The sequence below is a fragment of the Rhinolophus sinicus genome, chromosome 17 (genome assembly GCF_057876585.1).
Source record: "Rhinolophus sinicus isolate RSI-liver-muscle chromosome 17, RSI-T2T, whole genome shotgun sequence".
NCBI lineage: Eukaryota > Metazoa > Chordata > Mammalia > Chiroptera > Rhinolophidae > Rhinolophus > Rhinolophus sinicus.
In genome coordinates, this window is record NC_142517.1 from 101,559,512 (window position 1) to 101,584,244 (window position 24,733).

The following is a 24,733-nucleotide window of genomic DNA, read 5'->3' on the forward strand; positions in this document are numbered from 1 at the left end:
TAAGAGGACAGGTAATAAGTACAAGAAGAAATTACTTCTTGCTTGAAAGAACATTTTAGCCTAAGTGGAAATTGGGGAGTGTTCTTTATACATGGGTAACTCAGGATATTTTGCTCGTTTAGCTCTGTCTCTCCAAAGGCAACAAGTAGGTACCAGTCAGAATGTATGTCGCCTGGCTAAGAGAAAAATAGTTGATGAATAACAAGTGCGAAATGTTGATGTCAAAAGATAAAGTCAACTGACCTCGACCCAGGACGAGGATAACTAGAAGATTTACTGATTCACTGCCTGATTTATCCACTGAATTACCAGCCAGGAACAATAATAAAAAAAAGTTGGGTACATACCACAATTGTCTCTAAATTACTGAGAGCCATTCATTCTGACCCAGTAATGGGTATTTGTCTCAGCTTGCACATACCTCTTAAAATAAGTGTTCTAATTTTAACCAGATAGAATCTCCAAAGAGACGTCCAGATCACAAGACATAGTTTGAACCTGAGCCAGCAATAATACTGCTTATGTTAGCCGTTAAAATAATCCCTGTGACCTGATGTTACCAAAAGATCAGATAGAATTTTCATGACTAGTTTAGCAGTTGAGAAATGTAGCCGGTAACATGTGGATGAGACAACAGAACTGTTTAGAACGGAAAAGGAATCCTTGGCTGCACACAGGAACAATTTTACGTGAAACTCCTTCTGTGCAAAGTTCATTTAGGTACCAAAAAAGAGAAACAGCACTGCTCGCATGACCCTGCTCTGGGAAAGGTGGTGGCAGTGCTGGCCATCCTCTGCCCTCTTCTGTCACTTGTTTGCTCTGCTACGTGGCCACTCACTCTCGCACCTTCTCAGACCCACTCTCACACAATCACCCTTCTCCCACAGCCAACAGCCACCTCTCCTTTCTCGTCAAAAAATTCCTCCCCTCACACATTCACAGTCTGCATCAAGTCATAAACCCAAGTGCCCAAGGGTGGGCTGGTCACGCAGAGTGGACCTGGGACTACGGAGCAAGAGTGAGTGCGTGTCCCACCACCAGCAAACAGCTGTGGCCACCAGGACTCACCCAATGTTTCCTTACCTTTCAAGCTCAATGACCCTCCCAGTTACGCTCCGGAAATCAGAACATCAGCGCTAAAACCCAGACTTCAAGAACCAGACTAGGAGCGAGGTAATAACACCACCTACCAGGCTGGCCTGTCTTCACCAAGTAGGCCAGGGAAAGCCCCACCAAGCCAGGCCACCGGGGAGACTTTCCTGGGGGTTGTATGTCATTCTTAGTCTCTCCTGGCTGACTGCTTGCCCATTCATTCATTCATTCATTCACTCATTCATTCAAACAAAAACTACACCCGCCCACTTGCATCTGTACACACACCCTCTACTTCCCTTCATGTTATGGCCAGCTCTTCCCTGAAACCGACCTCTCCACTTGTGAGCTAGGACACATCCCCTCTCACCTCCTGAGGACATCACACAAGTCGCCCTTCTGCTTTCGCATTATTAGGGTTCTCTCTCCCTCCCTGCTGGGTCATCCCATCAGTACACAAACATGCTGTAACTTTCCATCTTGACAAGACGATCACCACCACCCTCTCTTGATCCCACATCCCCATCCAGCTCCTAATCCTTTCTCTGCTCCCTTTTAAAGGAAATGTTTCAGGAGAGTTGTCTACATTCACAGTCTGCCATCTCCATTCTCTCGGACCCGCTCACTCAGGCTTTCTCTTCCACCAGATGTGCTCTTGCCAAGCTCACCAGTGACCACCACATTCCAGGCCACTGCCAGTTCGAGTCGTCCTCAGTCTGACCTATCACAGCATCTGCCACAGTCCCCTCCTCCGTGAAATGCTCGTTGCTTGGCTGGGCCTCCTGCCGCGCTGTTCTCACACTCTCGTCCCTGTTCCTCCTCATTTTCCTGCCTCAGGGCTCAGTCTTCAGGACTCTTTTCAATCATAATCATACACTTGGTTATAGCACCGTGTCACATGGCTATAAATATTGCTTATATGTGGACAACTCCCATACTTATGTCTCACCCTCAATTCCCAACTCTTCTATCTACTTAACTATTCCATGTTTCCACTAGGATGTTTAATATGCACCTCGCACTTAATGCACCCCAAATTTAATAACTCAATGCATCTCTGGTCAATCCTTACCCCACAAACCGGCTTCACGCACCGTCTTTCCCATCTCAGGAAACGGCATCTCCCTTATTCCAGCTGTGTAGTCCCCAGACCTGTAAGTCTTCTTTAACATCTTTTGCCCACATCCCACAGAAAATCTGCTTTTTTTTCCAGAAGAAGTTGGAAATCTGAGTTTCATGTGAAATTCCCTAATTTGTTGGCACTGAAAACTCAGGACATTAACTATGGAAGAGAGACACAACATGTCTGTGGCACAAATCCAGTCTGCAGCCCAGCAGTATGAGACCTCTGAGGAGGGAACATCTTCCACTTGATCGCACGAGCTTCCTCTCCTACTGAACAGATACATCTCCTACTGAGATGGCATTTCTCCACCAGGCTTCTGCCCATGGGTATCACTCCTTGTGCCCATCTTGCCTACTGTCAGAGCAGCCCCCAAAGGCCGGGCTGGGTCTGAGGTGGCAGCTTTTCCCTCAGTGATAAGGACCAAGTAGGAGAGCAGAACAGGCAGATCTCGGGACGACCAGATGGCCATGCTGAGACACGGGACAGCTGAGGCCCCCCAGGCATCACTAGTGCTCAGAAAGGAGGAACAAGACATGCCTGCAACCATCCCTTGATTCTTCTTCAACACTCAAACCATGATGGACTGTACCACGTGACACGCAGGGAACAGCACGCTGAACCGTTGCTAGGTTGGTCAGACTACAGCGCCCACATTCATCTTTGGGGCCCTCACTGAGCAGAACGCATGGCACCTCCCCAGGCTCCAGGCCGGCCGAATGAATGCAAAGGTGAGGTCCAAACAGATGGCTCAAGAAATAAAGGTGATCCGGACTACAGAGCCTCAGGGTCTTAGGGGAAGAGGTCAGAGTGTGAAAAATGAACACAGGAAGGCTCTGCTTCCAATGACAACAGTCACAGGACAGCTGGAGCCAAGGGCATCTCAGGGTATCCAAAAGCCCAACCAAATCAGAAACACAGAAGAATGACAGAATTTGGAACACTGAGGGTTCAATTTCATTTTTGGAAGATACTGATTTTTACAGAGGTTTGATAAGGTTGTAGTGAATAAGCCACATTCCTGAAAAAGAAATAATGGATATGAATTATCTTCAGAAAGGTTAAAGCAGTGAAGAAATGGAAAGAAATCTTTTAGGATTCTTGACTTAGTGTCTGAGACTAGGCGTGGCTGGGTCTCAGATCACATCTAAACTCAAGTAAAACGGTAAATGAAAATGTTTAGTTGGAAAGTATTTGGTAAATCAAGCTTCGTAGTGAATCAATTTGACCAATTAATTTGCATGAGAGTTTGAAGCAGTACCAGAGATTTCTTTATCTCTGCTTTAGGCCCATTTTACATAGCATGCTATGACATACATAGCTTTTTTTTTGGTGGATATGATAGAACACTAAAATGGCAATAAATGACTAATTTTAAAAAGGCAGCGGGATGGCTCAGTTGGTTAGGGCATGAGCTCTTAACAACAAGGTTGCCGGTTCAATTCCCGCATGGGATGGTGGGCTGCGCCCCCTGCAACTAAAGATTGAAAATGGCGACTGGACTCAGAGCTGAGCTGCGCCCTCCATGGCTAGATTGAGGGACAACTTGACTTGGAGCTGATGGGCCCTGGAGAAACACACTGTTACCCAATATCCACCAATAAAATCTTTAAACAACCACAACAACAAAAGACTAATGAGATTTCGCCTAGTGCTATGCATAAGCCAAATTCTATGCTACACAGATAAAACAGGCCCTCCACATGGAGAAAACTTAAAAAGAAATTAATATTGACTAAAATCCTACTATTTCCTAAACATTATGCTCGGCACTTTCAGAAATATTATTTCACTGAGAAAGGTATGATGAACTTGTTTCTCAATGCATACATTACAAATTAACTTAAAAACGACAAAACCAAGCATTTTAGTTCTCAAATTGTGCTGTGTTAAAGAGGATCTTGTCCTACAGAAAATACTACTAATTTTGTTTTTTTTGGAAGCTATGTTTGAGTATTCATTCATAGGGATAAAACTATTAAGTGTGATTCCTTTATGTTTTGTTCTATCCAAATGGTATGTAAAGAAAAGAATTAGATGTGCTCCTTTCATGGCTCCAATTCAGTTAGGTTTGCTTCATCTTAGGCTGTCCTCCAGTGGAAACTTCGTGTACTAGCAAGGCTACACCATCCTAAGATATGCAACGCTCTAAGATGCTGGGGCATCGAAACACTGCAAACACTGCCTTGCGACCTCATGGCGACTGCTTGGAGCTGGTAAGACAAATTCTCTACTCTTTTTATGTAGCCCAAGTTGCTCTAAGCCACTCCATGGTTTCTCATTTTACGTGCCACCACCTATGCTGTCCTAGGGAAGGCCAGAAATCACAGAGTCACTCCGTCCTGGAGGCCACCAAGGGTAGTGTGAGCCCAACAGTGGTTTTCAAATTCATGTGGAGCTCCGAGAGGTCCACTGGGCGCCTTGTGGAGTAGCTGTGGTGGCCCAAACATTCAGAATAGTCCACTTCAGCTTAGAGATTTGGACCACAATTTTATATTAATTTGAAACAAACAAACAAGTAAATGTAACTATCTGTCTTTTCAGCCCTTCCAAATTGAAAGAAAAATGTAAGGAAAAATGTCTCTGGAGATGGATCTCCTGCAAGAAAAACCCAAAAGCACTTTCTGAGAGAGGGAAGGGAAAAGGCGTTCTCTGATCTGGTTCCGACATTACTAAATAGAGAGCAGTGGGGTGAGACAAGGCACTGGTTTGAGCAGTCTTATCGCAGAAATGCAGAGCTGACGTCCCGTAGGGTGAGCTGCACAGACGCAGCGTTAGCTCCTGTCAGGCCACAGGCCAGATGACGTCCAGCTCATGGATGGAGTAGCTCCCAGCTTCCCCAGTGCGTCATATACTTTATGATGATGGCAATAAACCAAGGAGATTTCCAAAATTAGCACTCATTTGTTGAGCCAAGAAGAAGGAACCATCCTAACCATTCTGGCAATTTAGATCTCAAAGTTGTTTTGTTTTGTTTTTATCCCCCCCTGGGAAATTCATTTAGAGGATATAAAAACCACTGCTTTCCTGAAATCCTGAGAGAGGGGGCAAATTAGTCTATCTCCTACCTAAAAACTGCTTCATCGGCTTCTTGTTTTTCTTTGTCAGAATAAAATAAATGCAAGCAGTGTCTGTGCAAACCAGGCTCTCCTTGAAAGGTACAGTGTGTTCAGTTTTGGTGGTAACGTGAACATCAGATGAACTCCAAATGAACCATAGGGGAAATCGTTGCTAGGCACTGGGGGCCACATTACAGGAAACACACGAATCTTTAAAAGCTAGGATGCTCCTGTGTGGGAACTGAGACCCACTGGGAGGACATCAGATTCATGTCTCCCCGACATCTTCACCCAGGAGCACATGCTCATAGTATAGAAATGAGTAGAAAATCACAGCGGTGATTTTCTCGTACGCACGCGCTCACCATTTTGCTTGCTCAGCTGAATCTAGTCAATTACATTAAGCAAGTTCCCTATTACAGACAAATTCAGTTCTGGGGTCAGCTATGAGGTTTGCAGGAACACTGTTCAAACTGGCAGGGTTAGTTATAAGGCAATAAAGATGAAAAAGAATCAGGACCACATTTTCAAGCGAGACAGGTTCGTACTTTATAAGGCCAAAGACTGAGAGGCAAAAATAATCCTTCCCCTACCCCATGCCTTGATAGCGAATCCTGTCCTGTGTGCTTTACTTGAACCACGGTTGGTAAGTTTGCAAGTTTGCCTGTTTTGTGCTCGAAAGGGAAGAGAATCAAGAGACTGTAATATGTTGGAGACACGTGCCAAGGGAACAGTTAGGGAGGAAAGAACACAAGCTACTTATCATCCTTGTCTGGGGGACGTGACAGGGTCTGCCCGGAAAAGAACAAAGAAGGAAACGTGTGCCACAGAAAGCCCGACGTGCTCATTACTGTGGTGCAAGACTTATAGAGAGGACTCGGGATAGTGAAAGATGACGAGTGAACGGCTGTTTGTTTTCTGCTCACTCAGGAATGCCCACGTGAGACCGAGATGGAGCTCCAAGCCCAGCTCAATGAAGAGCGTCGCTGCTCACAGCTGTCTCAGGATTAACCTGACAGCTTGGCCTGCATTCGGGAAACCTGAATCATCTTCTTGCTGCAGCACAAATGAGTCAGAGGCTAAAGAGCAGGGTCCAGGCACTCAGTGAGACAAGTGCTACAACGAGGCTGTATCAGTTGCTGAATTAGAACAGCACCAGGGACAGTGCCAAGCAAGCACAAGGCCAAAAACAACAGCCGTTCACTGAGCACTGCACTTTACGTGTGTGAGCTCACTTCATCCTCCTGACAACCCTCAGGGGTCGGCCTTATTTTCCTCCTCATTCTGCAGATGGGGGGAGCTGAGGCACAGAGCCTAAGCCATACAGCAAGGAAATGGCAGCGTGAGGCCCTGCCTTTCTGGCTTCGGGGGTTACCCTTATGCTGTGCCACCTCTCAAGCGAAAAGGGCGAACAACCTAATGTTGACTGAGTGCTAAGGGTAGGCCAGGCCCTGTTCCAACCACTTCACATGACAACCCCCCTTAATGCGCACCATAACCTCTGAGGGACACTGAGGCAGAGAGAAGTCCAGGAACTAGCCTAGCTTCCACTGAACTAGAAGCTTGGTAACCAGTAACCACCCAGGAAGCAGCTTCTCCAGGACGTGAACGGGGTGGCCCAGCTGCACAGCCCCCACTCCCGACACCACACACCACACTGGTGCCAGCAACTGCTCAATCCCCGCAGCCACGTGGAGGGAACTGGGAACACCCTCATTTCACCAGAGAGGAAACTGAGACTCCGCAGGCAGCGGGGGGCAGAGGTGGGTCTGCACCCGTCTGTGTTCCTGACCATGATGAGCAGATGATTTACTGGAGGGCCGGCACCCCAGGGACTGATGGGACCCTTTCCCATAAGGCAGCTAAGTGCCCTCAGAGTCACTCCAAGCAGAGTGACACCAAGGCCTCTCCCGTTGCAGCCACGGTTCTTACATGACAAAGACTTCCCTGCAAGTTCCCACCTATTACTACCATCAGGCTGACAATGCACCCCCAAATCTTAAGCCCATTCCCTGCCCTCACCACCCCAACAACAGTCAAACCCTGTGCACTTACGCTTTAAATGCTGGGAGGTAGGAGTACACAGAAATGCTGCTTAGGTTATAAATGAATGGCAGGTGTTTTCTGATATCTGTTGTTGCCCAGCTGCTAAAAAACGTGTTCAGTAAACCCTGGTCCCCACCTGAAAGAAAGAAAAAAAATTATAGTCACATACTTCAAGGACAGTGCAATTATTTTACAGGAATATAGACCTATACTTTTACAAACAGGTACTGATTCCATTTTTAAAATAAGAAATTCCATGTTACACCTACTAAGGACATGTTAGGAAGTGGCCATTGCCCTGAGTCAATTCACTACTTCAACCAATACGGACGGAGCAGGTGCTGTGTGCCAGACCCCGCACCAGGCACAGAGAGTTCCCGGCTAAGAGAGACGTGCTCGTCACCTTCACAGGGGCCAGGCGGGGCGGGGTCAGCGGTACTGATACCCGCAAACCGAGAATCAATAAACCTCATCACAAGTGGGGAAGAGGGCAGTGAAGGAAAATACAGGGTACCCTGAGATGCACGTGGAACTGGCTTGAGACCTTGTCTGACGGGTATGGGAAAGCTTGCATGCGGAAGCTGCATTTAAGCCAGGTCTGAGGAGGACCTGACAAATGCAGGGGGAGAGAAGAAGGGCAAATGGTGTTCCAGGCAGAACGAAGGCATACACCAAGACCTGCGGCGGGCAGCAACATGAAGCTGTGGAAAGACCTGAGCGGTGGTCCGAGCGAGCAGACTGCAGAGTGGGGAGGGCACTGGGGGAGTCTCAGAGGTAAGTATGCACTAGGCGACACCAGGCCTGGAGTTGAGATTTTATGCGCAGTTAAAGATTTAGACTTTCTGTTCAGAGCAGAGGGGGAAAAGAAAAAGGAAGAAGTAAAAAGCAAGAGAGCTACTGGGACAATGGAATTGTTTTCCAGAGCCCTCCAGTGCAGGCTCATCGACAGAAGGCCCAGCAGACCACATCTCCCCGGCACGCTCTCCTACCGCTGACCCACCGTCCAGGCAGGGCCAGCTCAGTCATCACTGGGGCCAGGTCCGCCACAACCACGGAACAGCCACTGCACAGGGCTTGTTCAGCCCCGGGGGTTTCCTGGACCTCGAGCCGTCCTTGGAAAGTGAGGACCATGCCATTCATTCAAAAGATATAAAACCTATACAAATCTAAGCACCTAAATCACAAACACACAAATCACAAGTCACCAAACAGGCCACTACTCCACCTCCAAACATACTCCACCATGTAGCCCACGTCCTTCCTGTCTTAGGGTCAAGAGATGTCAGAAAACGCTCACAGAACCGGAATCTGCCCTCGGCGGCAGAACAGCTCAGGTGTGGACACGAGGGTATGCATACCTGTGTGTGTGGGGGGGATGGCGGGCAGGGAACAGTTACTCTCCTCCTCCGTCTGCTGTGCCCTAAGATCGCTTCCTTTCTACACATGCAGCAGGTCTAATTGGCTGTCATTACTAATTGGTTTTTCTTGGGTTTGAAAGAGAATTAAAAAATTCAGAGATTGATTTAATAGTTGGAGCTAAGCCGTAAGATCAGGGCATTAGGTTTACAGTCCAACTGCATCTTCTCCATCTATAGTTTCCCATCCTTCCCAAACACCCTCCATCTGCTCTGTGGATCAAAGGCATCAGTGAGCAAAGTCTAGGAGCAACCTTTCTGTACAAGGGGGGCTCTGACAGGTACCCACTCTTCAAGGGACAAACAGCTCAACAGAAAATTGGAGTTTCAGATGAGGGTAAGCAGGATCAAATATGATGATGATGGAAAGAGAACTGTCTCTGGATGGTGAACATACAATGTGATACCGTGTTTCCCCAAAAATAAGACCTCGCTGGACCATCAGCTCTAATGTGTCTTTTGGAGCAAAAAAATTAATATAAGACCAAGTCTTATATAATATTATATATATTATATATTATATAAGACCCAGCCTTATATTAAAATAAGGCCGGGTCTTATGTTAATTTTTGCTTCAAAAGACGCATTAGAGCTGATGGTCTGGCTAGGTCTTATTTTCAGGAAAACACGGTATATAGATGATATATTACAGAATTGTACACCTGAAATTTATGTAGCTTTACTAACCATTGTCACCCCAATAAACTTTAATTGAAAAAAAAGAAAGAAAATTAGAGTTTCACCTTGTAAGTTCTAAAGGACAATAAAGATGGTGTCAGGATATGCTTCACTTGTTACATGAAGAAAAGAAGATTTTAGCTATGTAAACAAATTAACATATTTTTGAGACACAAAATATTAAAGTGAAAATACCATATTATTCATTAGAGGCTCACGCTGGATTCTGCAGAGAAACCGCAAATGTGGGCATAGACACTGGTGGTGGAGGTACAGAGGCCTGAAGTCTTACTAATTTCCTTTTACACATAATCATCACAATAAAGGCTGAGGAAATGTTCATAGTGGCTTTAGTCACAATAGTGCAAAACTGTCCTTCAATGTCCTACACCTTCAATGGGTGTAGGAATGTGATACTGCTACATGTGGAATATTATTCAGCAATAAAAAGAAATAAACTATTAATACCCACAGCAACTTAGATGGATCTCAAAGGAATCATGCTGGCTGCAAAGCTCCAAGCCCATAAGGGTAGGTACTGAATGACTTCATTTATACAGTATCTTTCACATGAAAAAAATTACAGACACAGGGAACAGATTCACAGTTGCCAAGGATGAGGGCGGGGGAGGGGAAGAGGTGGCCATGGCCACGAAAGGGCAGCCTGAGGGACCCTTGTGATGGAACTCCTCTGTACCTTGACTGTGGTAACGGTCACACCAAGCTACACGTGTGATAAAAGTACACAGAAACACAACAAGGAAAATGAGTGAAACTGGTGAAGTCTGAATGAGGTTGGTGGATTGTATCAATGTCAATTTCCTGGTTGTGGCATCAAGAGTCACTCAAGATGTTACCATTGGGGGAAGCATATACGGGATTTCTCTATATTGTTTCTTACAACTGCACATGAGCCTACAGTTCTCTCAAAATAAAAAGACTTTTGTTGTTGTTTTTAAGTCTAAGGATTAATGTGATTAAAGTGCACACACAATACAGTCAAGAATTGTTAGTCATTAGATTCAAAATTGCACAGGATCAGAGATTATGGCTCTTTCTGTTTACCACTATAATTCTAGCATGTAGCAGAATGCCTTACATATAAGTGAATTATTTGTGGAATGACTATAAGAACCTTGAAGATGTTCTGTATCAGCAGAAAAGTTGAAACAACTTAAATATCCCACCACAGAGGAATGATCAGTACACTGTGATATGAACCATTCATGGCAATTATTATTCAGCCGTTAAAACTAATGGTTCTGAAGACCATCTCCCACCGAGTATAAACATAAGGGCTTGTGATTATAATGAAAACGTAACCACTCATAATGGAAGAAAATGAATGAAACAACAGTGATTGTGTTGAGAGGATTGGTATGACAGATGCTCCTTCTCCCTGACTTTGCTTTAAAACTGTTGTATTATTTTTGTAATTTTAAAATTGGTTAATACAATTAGTGGAATGAGATCTTTTCTTTCTAAATACTCTTTACTTCTTAATTTATTTTTGTTATGAAGTAACTACCAAAAATATATATGTGTGTAGGTTATCAAGCATTTATAAAACTCTATTCACCCCACATCCAGTGTAAGAACGCGCACGTTACCAATATTGTTCAGTTCTCTGTGGGCTCCCCAGTCCGACCTCACTATCCCCTCCCCCAGAAGGAACCACTAATAATGAATTTTGTTTGTAATTGTCTTGATTTCATTTATTTTATCACATATGTAGGAATCCTCAGACAATATGTGTAGTTTTGCTGGTTTTGAACTTTGTAAAACTGGGTATCACATTATATATTTTTTCTAGTTGTTTCTTTTTATGCCACATTATAAGACCTTTTTTCAAATTAAGCAGTACCACTTAAAGTGACTATTTTCCACATGGAATACAGTGAAGAAATCTAATTCCATGAAGGTCAGAACAGCAGTTGTAAAACAGAACTTCACAATCCCATGGTGTGAGCCTGGGAAACGAGACACAGAGCGTTGATCCCTCAGAACCCCGGCTGGCTGCCTCCGGCCATCTCCAGGTCTCCTCAGGTGCCCTACAAACAGCTTCAGTCCCTGGGCTGTGAGCCTCCGTGGGGCCGAGAAGCACTGGAATAGGATACAGGCAAGAAGTGGGAGAGAGGGCAGGAGACTTGTGAATCAACAGTGCCCACTCAACGCGCAGATCCTGAAATACTCCCTCAAACTCGCCTCCAGAGGGGACACTACAGGCCATGAACCTTCCGTGGTCACTGACCTCATTATGTGACCACAAAGGGTCACCTTTTAGCCAAAAATTGTGAATTAAAAATAGAATTAAATACCACCTAGAAGCCTGTGGCTTCTTAAGTAATTTTAAATTCAGCATTCTAACCACCTTTTTTCCAAAGGCGTGATCCAAGTCAGGCAAATGTTTGAGCTTCATCACAAAAATCTATGTGCGGTGTTATCGATATCCTCTCCTTGGAAGTCCCAAATTAGAGCCCAGTTCAAAGGAGAGAGCAAAGCTAAGGATGTCTGTGCTATAAAACCCTCAAGGATACCGTGAAGACCACTGAATTTTCACACAAAAAAACAACCCCAGGACTTTTGTCCAGTACGTTCCAGTCAAACTTCCAGGGGCAATTTTATTTATTCTGACAGGTTAATGACAGGTTAAGCCATTTTTAATCTCAATTAGCTCAGAACAACAAACATGATTATAGGGTGTGTTGGCAGCTGTGCTCCAGCAGCTAGGGTGTGGCGATGACACAGGCGAGAGAGAGAGAGAGAGAGAGAGAGAGAGAGAGAGAGAGAGAGAGAGAGAGAGAGAGAGAGAGAAAGGACATGGAACAGGCGACCATTGGCACCTGTTTTATGAACAAAAGCAAATATCAGGTGTTGCACCATCCTTTCTCCAGGCTGCCTCAGTGCTCGTAATAACCTGACAACCACTTGGTACTGACCAGGGTCGTGAACCTGTAACCATGGACACATGACAGCCTTTATCAGAAACCAGGCCTGTTGTTTTATGAGCGAGAAACGAAGTCAAGCGCTATGTTTTAAATCCATGCCCTTGTCCAGTGCTTATGCAGTCTGTACGACCTGCCACACGTGGCTGGCAGCTGGCTTGCCGACTGCGGACAGCAGGGTGGGCGGGCCGTTCTGATTTAAACAGGAACCCTAGGATCTCAGCCACAGCAATGTGCTCCCTAGAATCGTGCTGCTCCAAGCGTGACCCAGGGCCTGGCAGCACGGGCATCACCTGAGCGCTCATGAGAAATGCAGAAGACTCAGCCCCACCCCCAGATTTACGGAATCAGAATCCACGTGGTTAATCCCCGGGTAATCTGTTTGCATGTTAACATGTGGAAAGCACTGGGCTAGAATCTTTTAGAAAATGACTCCTTTTTGATTTTATTATATCAGAGAATGTAACTCTCAGAAGTGTCATTTCTATAGGAAATGTCTAAAATTATATAAATTAGGTATAAACATTATACAGGTAAAATGATGAGAAGGACAGGGAGGTTTCAAGGGCTTCTCAATCTAATCAGGGGGCGGAGCGGCAGATACCCAGCAAATACGCTTCATGCTATAGTAGTGACAGAGATAAGTGCTGAGATGGAAATGTGACTCACCCCTCAACACTGACTTCCCACAACGTATTTGGCAGGAATCATCATCCCTGCCTATAGCGAGCACGCCAAGGATTACAAATTACAGTTGATGAATGGCCCGCTCTTGGGGATGTTTCTGTGAGGTTTATAACGGTCACCAATTAATCCCAGCAGCTCACGGCCATCCAGACTCTTGGTGCTCAGATCACGGCATCTTACTGGCTCTGACCCATTTGTGCCAGAACAAGGGATTTATTTTTACCATTTTATGTCCTAGCTTTTATTTTTCATCTTGAGAAAAGATTCTTAATAATCCAGCTATTAATTAATTATATTCATTACAAAGGAACATTTATTCTTGGCTTAAATTTCACTTTCTCAGCCTAAGGCAGGTCCTGCTGGTCTAGATTCCCTTAGCTCTCCGAACTTATCAGAATCATAATTACATAATTAATTGTGTGATTAGTTGTTAATGTCTGGAAGGTCTCATAGATTATGAGTTTTAGAGAGGCAGAGATAAAGTCTGTATTATTATTCACCAGTCTATTCCTAGTCCTTAAATTTAGCATCTTGCCCAGACGAGAAGCTAAAATAATTTTTGAAATACTGAATAAATGGACTACAGAAATGAGGGCGAGGGTACTATTTCTAAGAACACTTCCAGACCCATAAAACAATGCAAGACAACTGTGCTGCTGATTCAAACGATGTTGTGGCTCAGAGGAGACGAGCAGCTGTAGACATAGAAGATTTAAGCCTCTGGTTCTTCATCTGCAAAATGAGGACTGCATCAGCTGCGCTCTCAGAGAAATGAGTTTTCAGTAATTAATCTGTAAAAAGGCCGGTGTAATAGAGATTTTCCCTGTGTCGTTCACGGGACACATTTTTGTGAACATTGCAGTGTGGGATAATTGGGAGAGAACAACAAAAAAACTACACATACAACCCAGCCACGGAGCCGAGAAAGTTTCTGGTTCAGGCCTGGCTCTGCCACCAGCTCAGGGACCCTGGGCCAGTGGCTGCCCTGCGCTCTGAGAATGGCAGGTTCCCAGGGCTGGTTATGCAGCAGGCCCTCAACACATATCTGTTGAATTAATCCATTAATGAGTGAGTGAATGAATGACTGCCTCACAGAACTGTTGAAAAATAAGTGAAAAAGGAAGTGAAATGATGAGCCTAAGAGCCTGTACACATGTAACACTTTTAGTCCCTCCTCTATTTCTCACAGGGTTCGTGATCTCTGCTGGTTACAAGACTAGAGACAAACAGATGGCTAAGTGGAAAAAAAAAAAAGAAAAGAAAAGAAAAGAAAACTCATGGGTACAATGAGATAAAAATAGCTCTTCAGAAAAAACTTGTGTGCTCATATATTTTGCTATTACATGTTATGAATTTGCTTTGCATCTTTACTTATCCAAGATACTTATCAGCCAAACTCTCCATCAACATGACGTAAATGCAAGAGAACAGAGTAATTTTCAAAGCAATTGATAAAACACCCTACGGGCCACGGGCAGCTTCGTGTTTGGGCAGCGAGGACAAGCATACCACAGGCAGCTAACTGTCACGTAGAGCCTATCAAGTCAGGAAACCAAGTGAGGCAGACCTGAAATTCTTAGCACACTTGGTTTGGACAAGTACTATCTGGAAATACCTCTTCCCTCATTCCTTTTTTGGGCAGGTCCAGTTTGAAGCCTGACTACAAAGATTAGGGAAAATGGCACTGGGGTCCATTTTTGTACTTTAATAGAACTTAGTGCCACATCTTTTCTGTTAAAAATCTTTAAAAAAACAAAAATCTTTTAAAAAACTTATTGTACTCTCCTGCTTTACTACAACTCCAAGCCCAGAAAAAAGATCTTACAGTTTAAGTCTCAGTGACCACTTAGAATTAGAATATGGAACACGCAGGTATAGTGCTCTCACAGCAGAGCTTGGATTCTGCTTAAATTAAAACCATACCTAATATTCTATCACCAATTTATTCTCTCCCATACTTTTTGAAAACTCAACCATAGACCAAAATTTCTTTACTCCAATAAAAAGTTCAGGGTACATAGGTTACAGTAATGAAAATGAATCCCAACAATTTTTTTTCTAAAAAAGAACACTCCAAATTGGAAAATATGAATTCCTCTTTTTAACTTAAGTTTTTGAAACTAACACAAATGAAATTTAATACATGGCAATGATCAAACACTAAACTCCTGTTTTCAACTGTATAAGCACTCTTAATTTAGATACTTTAGAATCACAAGGGAAAAGAAAAACCTCAACTTTCATTCAGATTGACTTTTTTCAAATTAAGTGCCAAATGCATCAGCTTCATTGCACATGAGTGTGTGCAGACAAAATTGCTGATTAGCATCTATGATATCGCAACCTCTCTCTTTGCCTCTCACTATAAGAAGTCCTGAAGTTAACCTTGTCACATTCTATAAAATGTTAGCTTACATCTATTTCACAACAGCTATTGTTCAACTTTCAGGAAACATGTAACTTCAGTTATGAAGTAAGTGCCAAGATAGTTTGCAAATACAAACAGTATAGGAACTCAGACACTTCACTACGGGAAATGAGACGCCAGCCACAATTCAGGTATGTAGTTACTAGCTCTACATTCTAATTCTCTAGATATCTGGTAAAAAAAAAAAAAGAAGTCCAGGTACCTAGCACAATTTGCCATATTAGGATTTTATTCTTGGCCAGAGGCGGTGGGAGCGGGGGCAGGGAGGGTGTGATTGAGGACTAGTGATTAGAAGCATGACAGCCACATTCTTTCCCATGAGAACAGTTGTGAAAGCAGGAGCAAATGCTCAGCCATCAGCATTCTGTGTGCCTTGTCAGGGGACACCAGGCCCCACCAGTTTTTGTTGAATGTATGCAAGAGATTAAGCAGAACTTGCAAGATATTCAGACTGAGATACAGTCATCTGCAAACCAGTTTTCTTGAATACCAGTTTAAAAATGCTGGGACTGAAGCACCCTGCTCATTAAAAATTGGGGATGGAGGGGCAGATACCTGTGGGTACAAAATGTGCGATACAGTGAAAGGAAACATCTGAAAATATTCCTCTCAGTGCTTATGACATAACAGCTAAACAAAATTGGGTGCTGTATGGAAAACCTGAGGCAAAGCAAGGTTACTGCCATTAGCAAAGGATGTAGCTCACAGAGAAATATTTGTGAATATTAAGCATAATCGGTAAGTCTCTGTGTCACACAGGTGTGGATTCAATAGGATGTACAGTAACCCCGTTACCCTCTGGGGATATGTTCCGAGCTCCCCAGAGGAAGCCTGGAACTGCAAACAGTACCGGACTCTGTATATACTATGCTTTTTTCCTACACATACATGAGGATACATGCAAACACTTTATGGCTTCTCGTTGGCACATCCAGATTACCAGCATCATTACACTTGTGCTTTGGAGCCACCATTAAATAAAATAAGGGTGACCTGAACCCAAGCCCAGTGGCACTGGGATAGGTGATCTGATAACCAAGCTGTCTGTAAGTAACTAACAGGTGGGTGGTATATACAGCGTGACCATGGATACGCTGGGCAAAGGGATGATTCACGTCCTGGGCAGGACGGAGAGGGACAGCAGGAGACTTCGTCACGCTTTTCAGAATGGCATGCGATTTAAAACTTACGAATTGCTTCTGGAATTTTTCCATGTTTAGTATTTTCAGACCATGGTTGACCACAGGTAACTGAGGCTGCAGAAGCAAAACCATGGGTAAAGGGGGACTACTGTAAACCCTTCCAGAGACGAGCAGGCTCCCATGGGAGGGAGGGAGTGTTCTCCCATGAGTAAAGCTCAGCCACACATCACATGAAAACAATTTTTCATTTAAGAGCTCCTATTTTATTCTTCTGCTGAATTTAAACGACATATTGCGAATAACTAGAAGTTCCCATCTACACAGTTAAATTTTCAACTTGGTCAATTAAGCATTGCTATTCACAGAAAATTCAACCCTTCACCACCAAAGAGCTATTAGGTCGGTGCAAAAGCAACTGCGGTTTAAAACGTTAAAAATATTGCAAGCACTGCAATTACTTTTGCACCAACCTAATAGTAAACGGAGTACCTTACAGAAGGCCAGCTCCTGGAAACCCTGCTGTTGATGATGACATGCCGGCACAAAGAAAATCTCAGTGGTTTCAGATTCTGGCTGAAAAAGCAGAAAGCGCTTTCTAGTTGAGCACTTTTCACACATCCTTGCTTCTTGACAACAGATTCATCAACTCCTCTAGTGCCTCATGATTGTAGAACAAGGGGGACAATCCAGGTTGGTGTCTACAGCTAATTAATTAGTTTTAGATTCTAACACCGTAACCATGACACACTACTGTTTGGTATCCAAACTCTTACCTCTCAACAACAAAATCTAATACTCTTGTTGATTAGGAATTGGATTATCTTACCAATATCACAATCATGTAGATTTCAGGCCACTGGATTTACTTTAGAATATGATTCATTCACTGGAATTGAAACTTTACACTGAATTCCTGGCAGGATTACACTAGTTCCTTCAAATTTGACTCTGACAGGAAGGTGAAGACAAACTGGACTTCTGTTGAAAATACTTTTATCTTCTGCTTATGCAAAGGTAACTTTCCGTATAAGCAGTAGAAACAAGCAATACATGTTTTAACTCAAATACTAATACAGCTTTCACTCCTTATATGAAAGGAAAGTAGTGGGAGCTAAAATATAAGCCCGTAAAGTGAAGAAGTAACATTTGTACTTGACCACATTGAACACTCAGCATAGTATTTCGTACTTAAGATTGTTTAAAACAAGACTGCACTTCTTGTCAGATGCAGCCATTTATTATGGCTCAGACATCCCTGCTCACTGTGTCAGAGCATGTAATGTCCTGGCAGAGAGCAGAGTTACTCCACCTCAGCATTGCTGACATTAGGGGCCAGATAACTTTTTGTTGAGGGGTTCTCCTCCTTGCTGGAGGACATGCAGGAGCATCCTGAGCCTCTACTCACCAGACGTCAGCAGCGCCTTCCCCATTCTGTTCTAACAACCACAAATGTCTCCAGACGGGGCCAAATCACCCCAGGTTGAGAACTACTGGCATAGAACATAAACTAGCCAAATAGTGGAACAAGATTGAGACTTAAGCTGCCTTAGTCTTTTCAAGGACATTTCAAATATCTGTATACCCCAAATCCTCATGTGACTAAACAGAATTCAATCTCTGTAAACAACAACCGCAAAAACCCAATTTCAGTGTTATGGATAATTTAAATTGTTTCAACTTCCCATCTCTTACTTCATGTAAACTTTTACACTTAATTTAAAACGTTTTAATCTGAGGTTTTGATTTTTAAATTTTAACTAGTTAATGGAAATGAATCCTTGTATCTGTACCCATGATTGACCTTAAGTCAATTGAGGAAGGCTGTTTCTGATAGTTTTGAAAGATGAACTCACTGCAAATCTCAGGTCTACTCTTGGAGAGGGAAAGGGGCGGAAGGAGGCCCCTGGTACCAAGTGTGCTGCAGAGCTCAGGGCTCTGGGCCCGCCCCATGCCCCTGGCCTGGGCTTTTGCCATAATGCTGAGTATCTGACAGTGAGTCACTGCTGAGAGGGCTTCTTCTTGGAGTACATCGTCCTTCCTAGATGCACTGGGTCTTTATTCAAAACATCCATCAACAGTAATTTTTAAAAAGAGCTGCTTCTGCACATTAACTATTTTTGTCTTATGTATGGTTTTGTTGTTTAAAAAAAAAAAAGGCTTATTATTTTTTATTTCAGAGACTGGCCTGAAATAGAAGCATACCTATTAGTTCATTCGATCAAAATTCTCCAAAGGATGTGAGGCCAGAAAGCACAAGTCGCCAGCACCTTTCTATATTTACATATAGCTACAGACACACTCACACCTTATGGAAAATGGACGCTGACCTTGCCAATGATCTACTCTCTGGCCCTGCAGACAACCAGCTCTATCTGAGGTACAGCCTTACAGAGAATGAGAACATGGAGGCAAAGATTATTCACAGAAACTCTCCATCTTCTTTTTTAATGTCTCCCAAGACAATAGAGCCAAATTATTAGGTTTATTCCTTCAATTTCCATGGAGACAACACTTGGTGCTCCTGTTAGCTCTTGCACATGACTTTACTCAGATTTACAGATTGTTGTTCAAGTTTTTGATTTGTCTGGTCGTCTTTTGAGTTCTTGAATAATCGTGGTTCACTTATCACACTCTAATTTAGACACAGGAGAGCCAATTAAAGAAGGACACACCTGTGAAACTGCCTGTCCTAATTTAGGGTAATCTTACACACCTATACAAAAAGGATGCACGTGCACACACAACCACACGATAGTATTTCCAAAAGTGTACAACTTAAAATGCTTGTTGCAGTTCATGTAATGCTGTCTTCCAGACACCAGGAACCACAGCAACTATATCGCTAAGAAGAGTAGCCCCCAGAAGTTACTGACAGCTTATCAGGTATAACGATAACAGATACATACCATCGAAACTACCTTCCTCGGAAGCAACGTGCAACAGCTGATTGTATGTTTCAACTGAAGGTTGATAAACGAAGACTCCAGAATTGAAGCAGTCAGGCCACCCTGGGTCTGGTGCCGCCGACAATTCTTCTCTCTCAAAAAGGTCATCAATATTTGTTAGGACCTGATTCAAAGAGGGGAGAGCGAAAGCATTACAGAAACGTTCTCTGCAGCACACCTTTCTTACGTTCTCCTGAAGTTATCTAACACAAAACATGCAATCTGTTGCTGGTCTTAACTATTCACATGACAGCTGAAAGCAGGCTTGTCTCTTTCATCACCTGACATTTTTAATGGCAGTGGTTGTACCTGAACTTTACTATCATATCTTGACAGCGTTTCTCAGATGCCTAACAGTTACTATACACATCTTTCAAGCCATAAAAGCCACACTCACCAGAGTATCTGCATCCATGAACACACACTTTGAATAGTGTGTAAGGGACCAGCAGTGGAGTTTAGTTAAGGTGACACCCAACTCAGGCCTCTTCATTAAGGTCAGATGAGCAGAATCGCCACTGTCCAAGACGTCTACCATGATGACTTCATCAAAGACATTCTCTAACACTTTTCTGTCAAAATCAAATCCAAAAAACAGCACTTAGCATCTGTTCTGAACAAGTGACATCTAACGCAAGACTGCATTCCTATTGGCCTAGCCATCAACTACTAGAACAACTGGTTACTTTGGGATAGTATAATCTCTTAAATATGCACTAATTTGTGTCAGGACAAAATATGTTCATTTGCTTGTTCGGTTAACTTCACTAAAATAATAAGAACCGTCTACAGTGAGGCTGAAACGCTTGCCTTAAAACATTATTACAGAAGAAGTTTTCTTTTTTTTATTGTATCACTTGTGGAAGTAGCCTGTAAAAATGTGATGCACATTTTGTAAGAGTACACCTTTGCAACAGTCTATGTGTTTAACAATGATATCTCATTAGAAGCTGACTACCACATATTTTTACAAATGATGCTAAGTGCCCATAATGTCTGCAGTGAAGCCTCTAACTAATCATTTTGCCAAAGCAGTTGACCAAGAACTGCCTGTGTGTCTCAAAAGAAGTTAAAGGACCCAGTTATTCAGTTGTCATTTTTTAGAATAGAATAGAATCAGCATTTATTACGTATTTAGCAACCAAGCATAACGAGACTCACTTTGGTTTGTGAGGTACAACACTTCTCCACACCCAAAGTAAACTAAAGATTTATTTTAGAAAGCAATCTTGAGGTGGGTTAAGGGGGGGTATTTAGGTAAGACACTAAACTCAGCCTAAGGGAAGACACGATAAAGACAGGTCATCATCACTGAAAGTTTGCAATATCACACATGCACAACAAAACTGGAATTGTATTATTTGTCTCCAGAGCTGTACAAAAATATGTTCCAGTTCACACAGTAAACTTGATCTTTTTAAAAAGAAATGGTCAGCAGCACCATTTGCCACAGTAAAGAGGTAGGGGCGGAAGGGAAACTAAGACTGCATCTGTCTTCTTACACACACCCTCACTAAACAGACTACAAATCAGGACATACACAGGAGGAGACGGTCTTTTTGGCATTTTCCTAAATTTCCCTTTAGGAACAAGGTTGTTAGTGTGCATGTATATTTATCTCCTCCTTTTCAGAGGTCCTTGGAATGTGTGTACATATTTTGAAAAAAGTTACACAAAAAAAGGCGTTTTCAATTTCTAAGAGGGATAGGAGAACACAAAAATAAACACAATACAGAGCTGCCAGTGTGCCCGGATATGTTTAAAGTTAGTATTAGGAACTCGGTAGTTCAGTCAGACACTGCAAAATTTAATTCCAACGAATCAACGTGAATTAACTCAGTCAACAAGCAGCCTGTGCTCCTCAGGCTGCTCTCACAGCACAACCCAAGTTCAGAAAGTCCATTGGCAAATATACTAACTTATGAAAGTGTAAATAAAGATCTTTAAGTTACAAATGGTCACTGGCAGTAGGGAAAACTGCTACTTTCTTTCAAAGTCACCTCAGGTTTCCCTGGTTTGAAACAGGAAACAAAGTAGCCCCTGCTGCTTTTTGGGAAAGGAATACATGTGAAGGGTGACCACATAAAGGCAATGCCTGGCCTGAATCCCTCACTCAGGTCACCCTGAAAGGATATGCTTAAGGGAGAGTCCTTCTACTCCTCGTGAGAATCAGTAAGAGCACCGGACAGAACAGCACCTCACAGAAGGGAGCTTGGTTGGAGTATCTTCCAAAGCTACATAGGAAGAGGTTTCAGATCCAGGAATCCTTCACTCAGCAACTCTCATCTTTCTCCATCTGGTGCTCAAACCCTGGAAGGGGTATGGCCTCACTGCCCACTGATGCCAGCAAAGGGACAGGGACGTGAGAGTATCCCCCCCAGACAGCAACAGGGTCCTCACCTCATGGAGTCTGACACCTGCGGGGTGGTGAGCACCACCAGCCTCCTGGTGGTCCTGTGCTGTTTCAGAGACGAGCCCAGCACCAGGGCTCCTTTGGCGTAAGCATCGTTTGTGGTCAGTGTCACAAAAGCCTGATCTTAATACAAAGAAAAAAAAAAAGCTCATTACAATGTCCTACCTAGAAAAAGCTACCCCAGGATCCCCAGTAATTTGGCAAAAATCAGCTCCTCTATCAACCCACCCTAATTTAAGAGTCCAGACAAACTAAATTCTCAGACTAGCTTAAAACCCAGAAGGTGAACCTCAGGCAATTAACAGGTGGTAATGAAGAGATCAAGAAGTACCACTTCTATTTCTCCTACAAGGTACCATAGGGAATATTTTCAGCCAGGGACAAATCCAGCGAACAACCCCACGACCCCAATGGGGAGCATCTGAAAGCAGAGGCCATATTCTTCATTCTGAGGCTTAATTTCTGTCAAGCCTTGGACTTTTGCTATTGTTTCCTCAACCTGGAGCAAAGGCCACCCCTCTAGAGTCACTTTGAGTCTCTGCTCAAATATCACATCCCAAGAGAGGCCTTCCCTCCTAATGCTTTTATCTAAATAGTGCCCAATTGCTGTTAAATAGATTTAGGGACCACCTCACCTGCCTCATTGTCCTTGGAGAAGCAAGCAGTACCCTTACCCTGCACCCAACCTATATTATCCCCCCTCCCCCACCTCTCTCTCCAATAATTACTTAATTGCTGGGACCAAAGGCAAACACAAGGGTTATTCTTCCTACTGGACAAGCCCCACCCTCCCAAGCACGAGGCCAGACTCTAGGATTTCTCCAATCCTTCCCTGGGATGATTCTGGGGCACACTTAGTCTCTGAAGGGATTTTAACATGAGTAAGTTGGGGGGCATCCAAATATACAGGACACTTAGGATCAAGCTCTGGCAGGGGTCACTTGGGGGCACTGTTGCCCAAGCAGGGAGTTGGGACATTTTGTCACCAAGTCACTCTCTTTTGGTCTTAGGTGTCCTCATTCTCCCTTTGCCCATTTTCCAACGTGGAGGGCAGAGGCAGTGGCAATTCCGTTGAGAAGGGAGAAGAAATCCTGGTTGTCACGTGGGCCAGCACATCCCCAGCGTGACCTGAAGACCATCTTCACACATAGCACCAGACTCTCTTCCAGGGCAGGCCCACTATTAAGCTGTGGCAAGACGGGGGTTCCCCACCCGTGGAGGAACACCAGCTTCCCAGCCAGTCACACTCTAGGAAAGCTCAGAACAGTGACACCTGTCACTTGCCATGCCCATCAACCTCTGTACTTGTTCATTCAACCCATCATTCCACGGCAACGTGCCAGTCGGTCTGCCCCAAGGGTACTTCATCTGGGGCACAATGAGTGATGTTTTAACTCAAACCCTGTAAAGATTCTCGGGATCATGAAGGCAAGTTGAATGAGGAAAGTAGGACACAAGGATTTCGGGAAGCAACCCCACTGATGACTTCCAAGACGAAGTAGGTGACAAATGTTTAGGAACCTGGGCTAGAACGCCAGACCTAGCAAACACTCCAGACAGACAGGAAAGACCTATGACAGCTGGGGAGAGTTCCACCTTCCCAGCGATGGGGTGCGTCTGCACTTTTTACAGTTGGTGCGCTGTTATATCCCTGCTATCAGTCTCAACAACACGGGAAGGAGCAGGTACCGCAGACACTGCGGTCCCGGGGCAGATTCGCCTTGCGGCCCGGACACCTTGCAACAAGTGGGCCGGCGCCCTCCCACCGCGCGGGGCCCGCTCCCGGGAGGCGCTCGCCGGGCTCTGGCTTCCCGAAACCCGGCCACACCGGCCTAAAAATAGGCTCGGCGTGACAGCCAGCGGCCGGGCTGGCGGCCGAAGAGCCGGGCCGGGGCCGCCAGGATCCCTGCTTCGCCGCCGCCCCTCCAAACATTCCTGCCTGCGGGTAGCGGGGGCGGCTCCTGAAACCCGCCGCGCCCCCGGCTCGGAACTGGCGCCCGGGCAGCGGCTCCCCACCCCCACTCAGCCCCACGCCGCTGCTCCGCCCGCCGGTCCGCCCTTCACCGTGAGAGCAGGAGGAAGGGCAAGGAGACGGAAGCAGGAACGGGGGCTTCGGCGGAGGCCCAGGCTCTGCCTGGCGGCTCCCACTACTGCGTCCCGGCTTCCGGGGCGCTCCGGGCCCGGGCCGGCCGGGCAGCCGCTGACGCAGGAGGCGCCACGCCCGGCTGCAGCCAGCCTGCAACTTTGCGGCGGTCCTCGTCCTGCGGGGAATCCCCGGCGCCCAGGCGCGGGGAGCACAGGAGAGGCGGCGGGGCGGGGAGCCGCAGGTCCCGGGGGCGGTGGGCGGCGCGGCGCGTACCTGCCATGGTGCTGCCGGGGGGCGGGCGGCCGCCGCAGCCGCAGGTTGGTGGCCGGGAGAACCGGGCGCGGGGAGGGAGCGCGGCCAGTGAGGAGGCGCGGCGGGAGCGGAGTGGCCGTCTGGGGCGCTCTTATAGCGGCCGTCACGTGGCCACGCACGCTCCGGGCGCTTGGCCGCAGCCTCCCCACTCAGGGCCCGCGGGGGCAGCGGCCCCCGGCACCGAGGAACCCTGGCTGCCCCTCCGCGTCCCTGCCTCTGGGGCTGGGCTCGGGCTCCAGCTCCCCGGCACCTCCGGGCGTGGTCCGGTGGGGCACCTGCCGGGGTCCGCGCGCCTCCCCACCCAGGGATTTGGGTGGGGACTCTCGGGCGGATGGCAGCATCAGTGGGAACAAACTCTCAAA

General features: G+C 45.2%; 1 protein-coding gene across 2 annotated transcripts in view; it reads right to left on the reverse strand.

The window, feature by feature from the left end:
• Positions 1-24,472, reverse strand: part of GYG1 (glycogenin 1) — a 35,987-nt gene extending 11,515 nt beyond the window's left edge. For both annotated transcript variants that reach the window (XM_074333901.2, XM_074333900.2), the window contains exons 1-5: positions 24,333-24,472; positions 21,961-22,096; positions 19,958-20,132; positions 19,522-19,684; positions 7,330-7,456 (exon numbers count right to left, since the gene is read on the reverse strand). In XM_074333901.2, the coding sequence (XP_074190002.1) occupies positions 7,330-7,456; positions 19,522-19,684; positions 19,958-20,132; positions 21,961-22,096; positions 24,333-24,339 (608 nt within the window). In that variant the 5' untranslated portion in view covers positions 24,340-24,472. The remainder of the gene's footprint in view (positions 1-7,329; positions 7,457-19,521; positions 19,685-19,957; positions 20,133-21,960; positions 22,097-24,332) is intronic.
• Between the last annotated feature and the right edge of the window lie 261 nt (positions 24,473-24,733).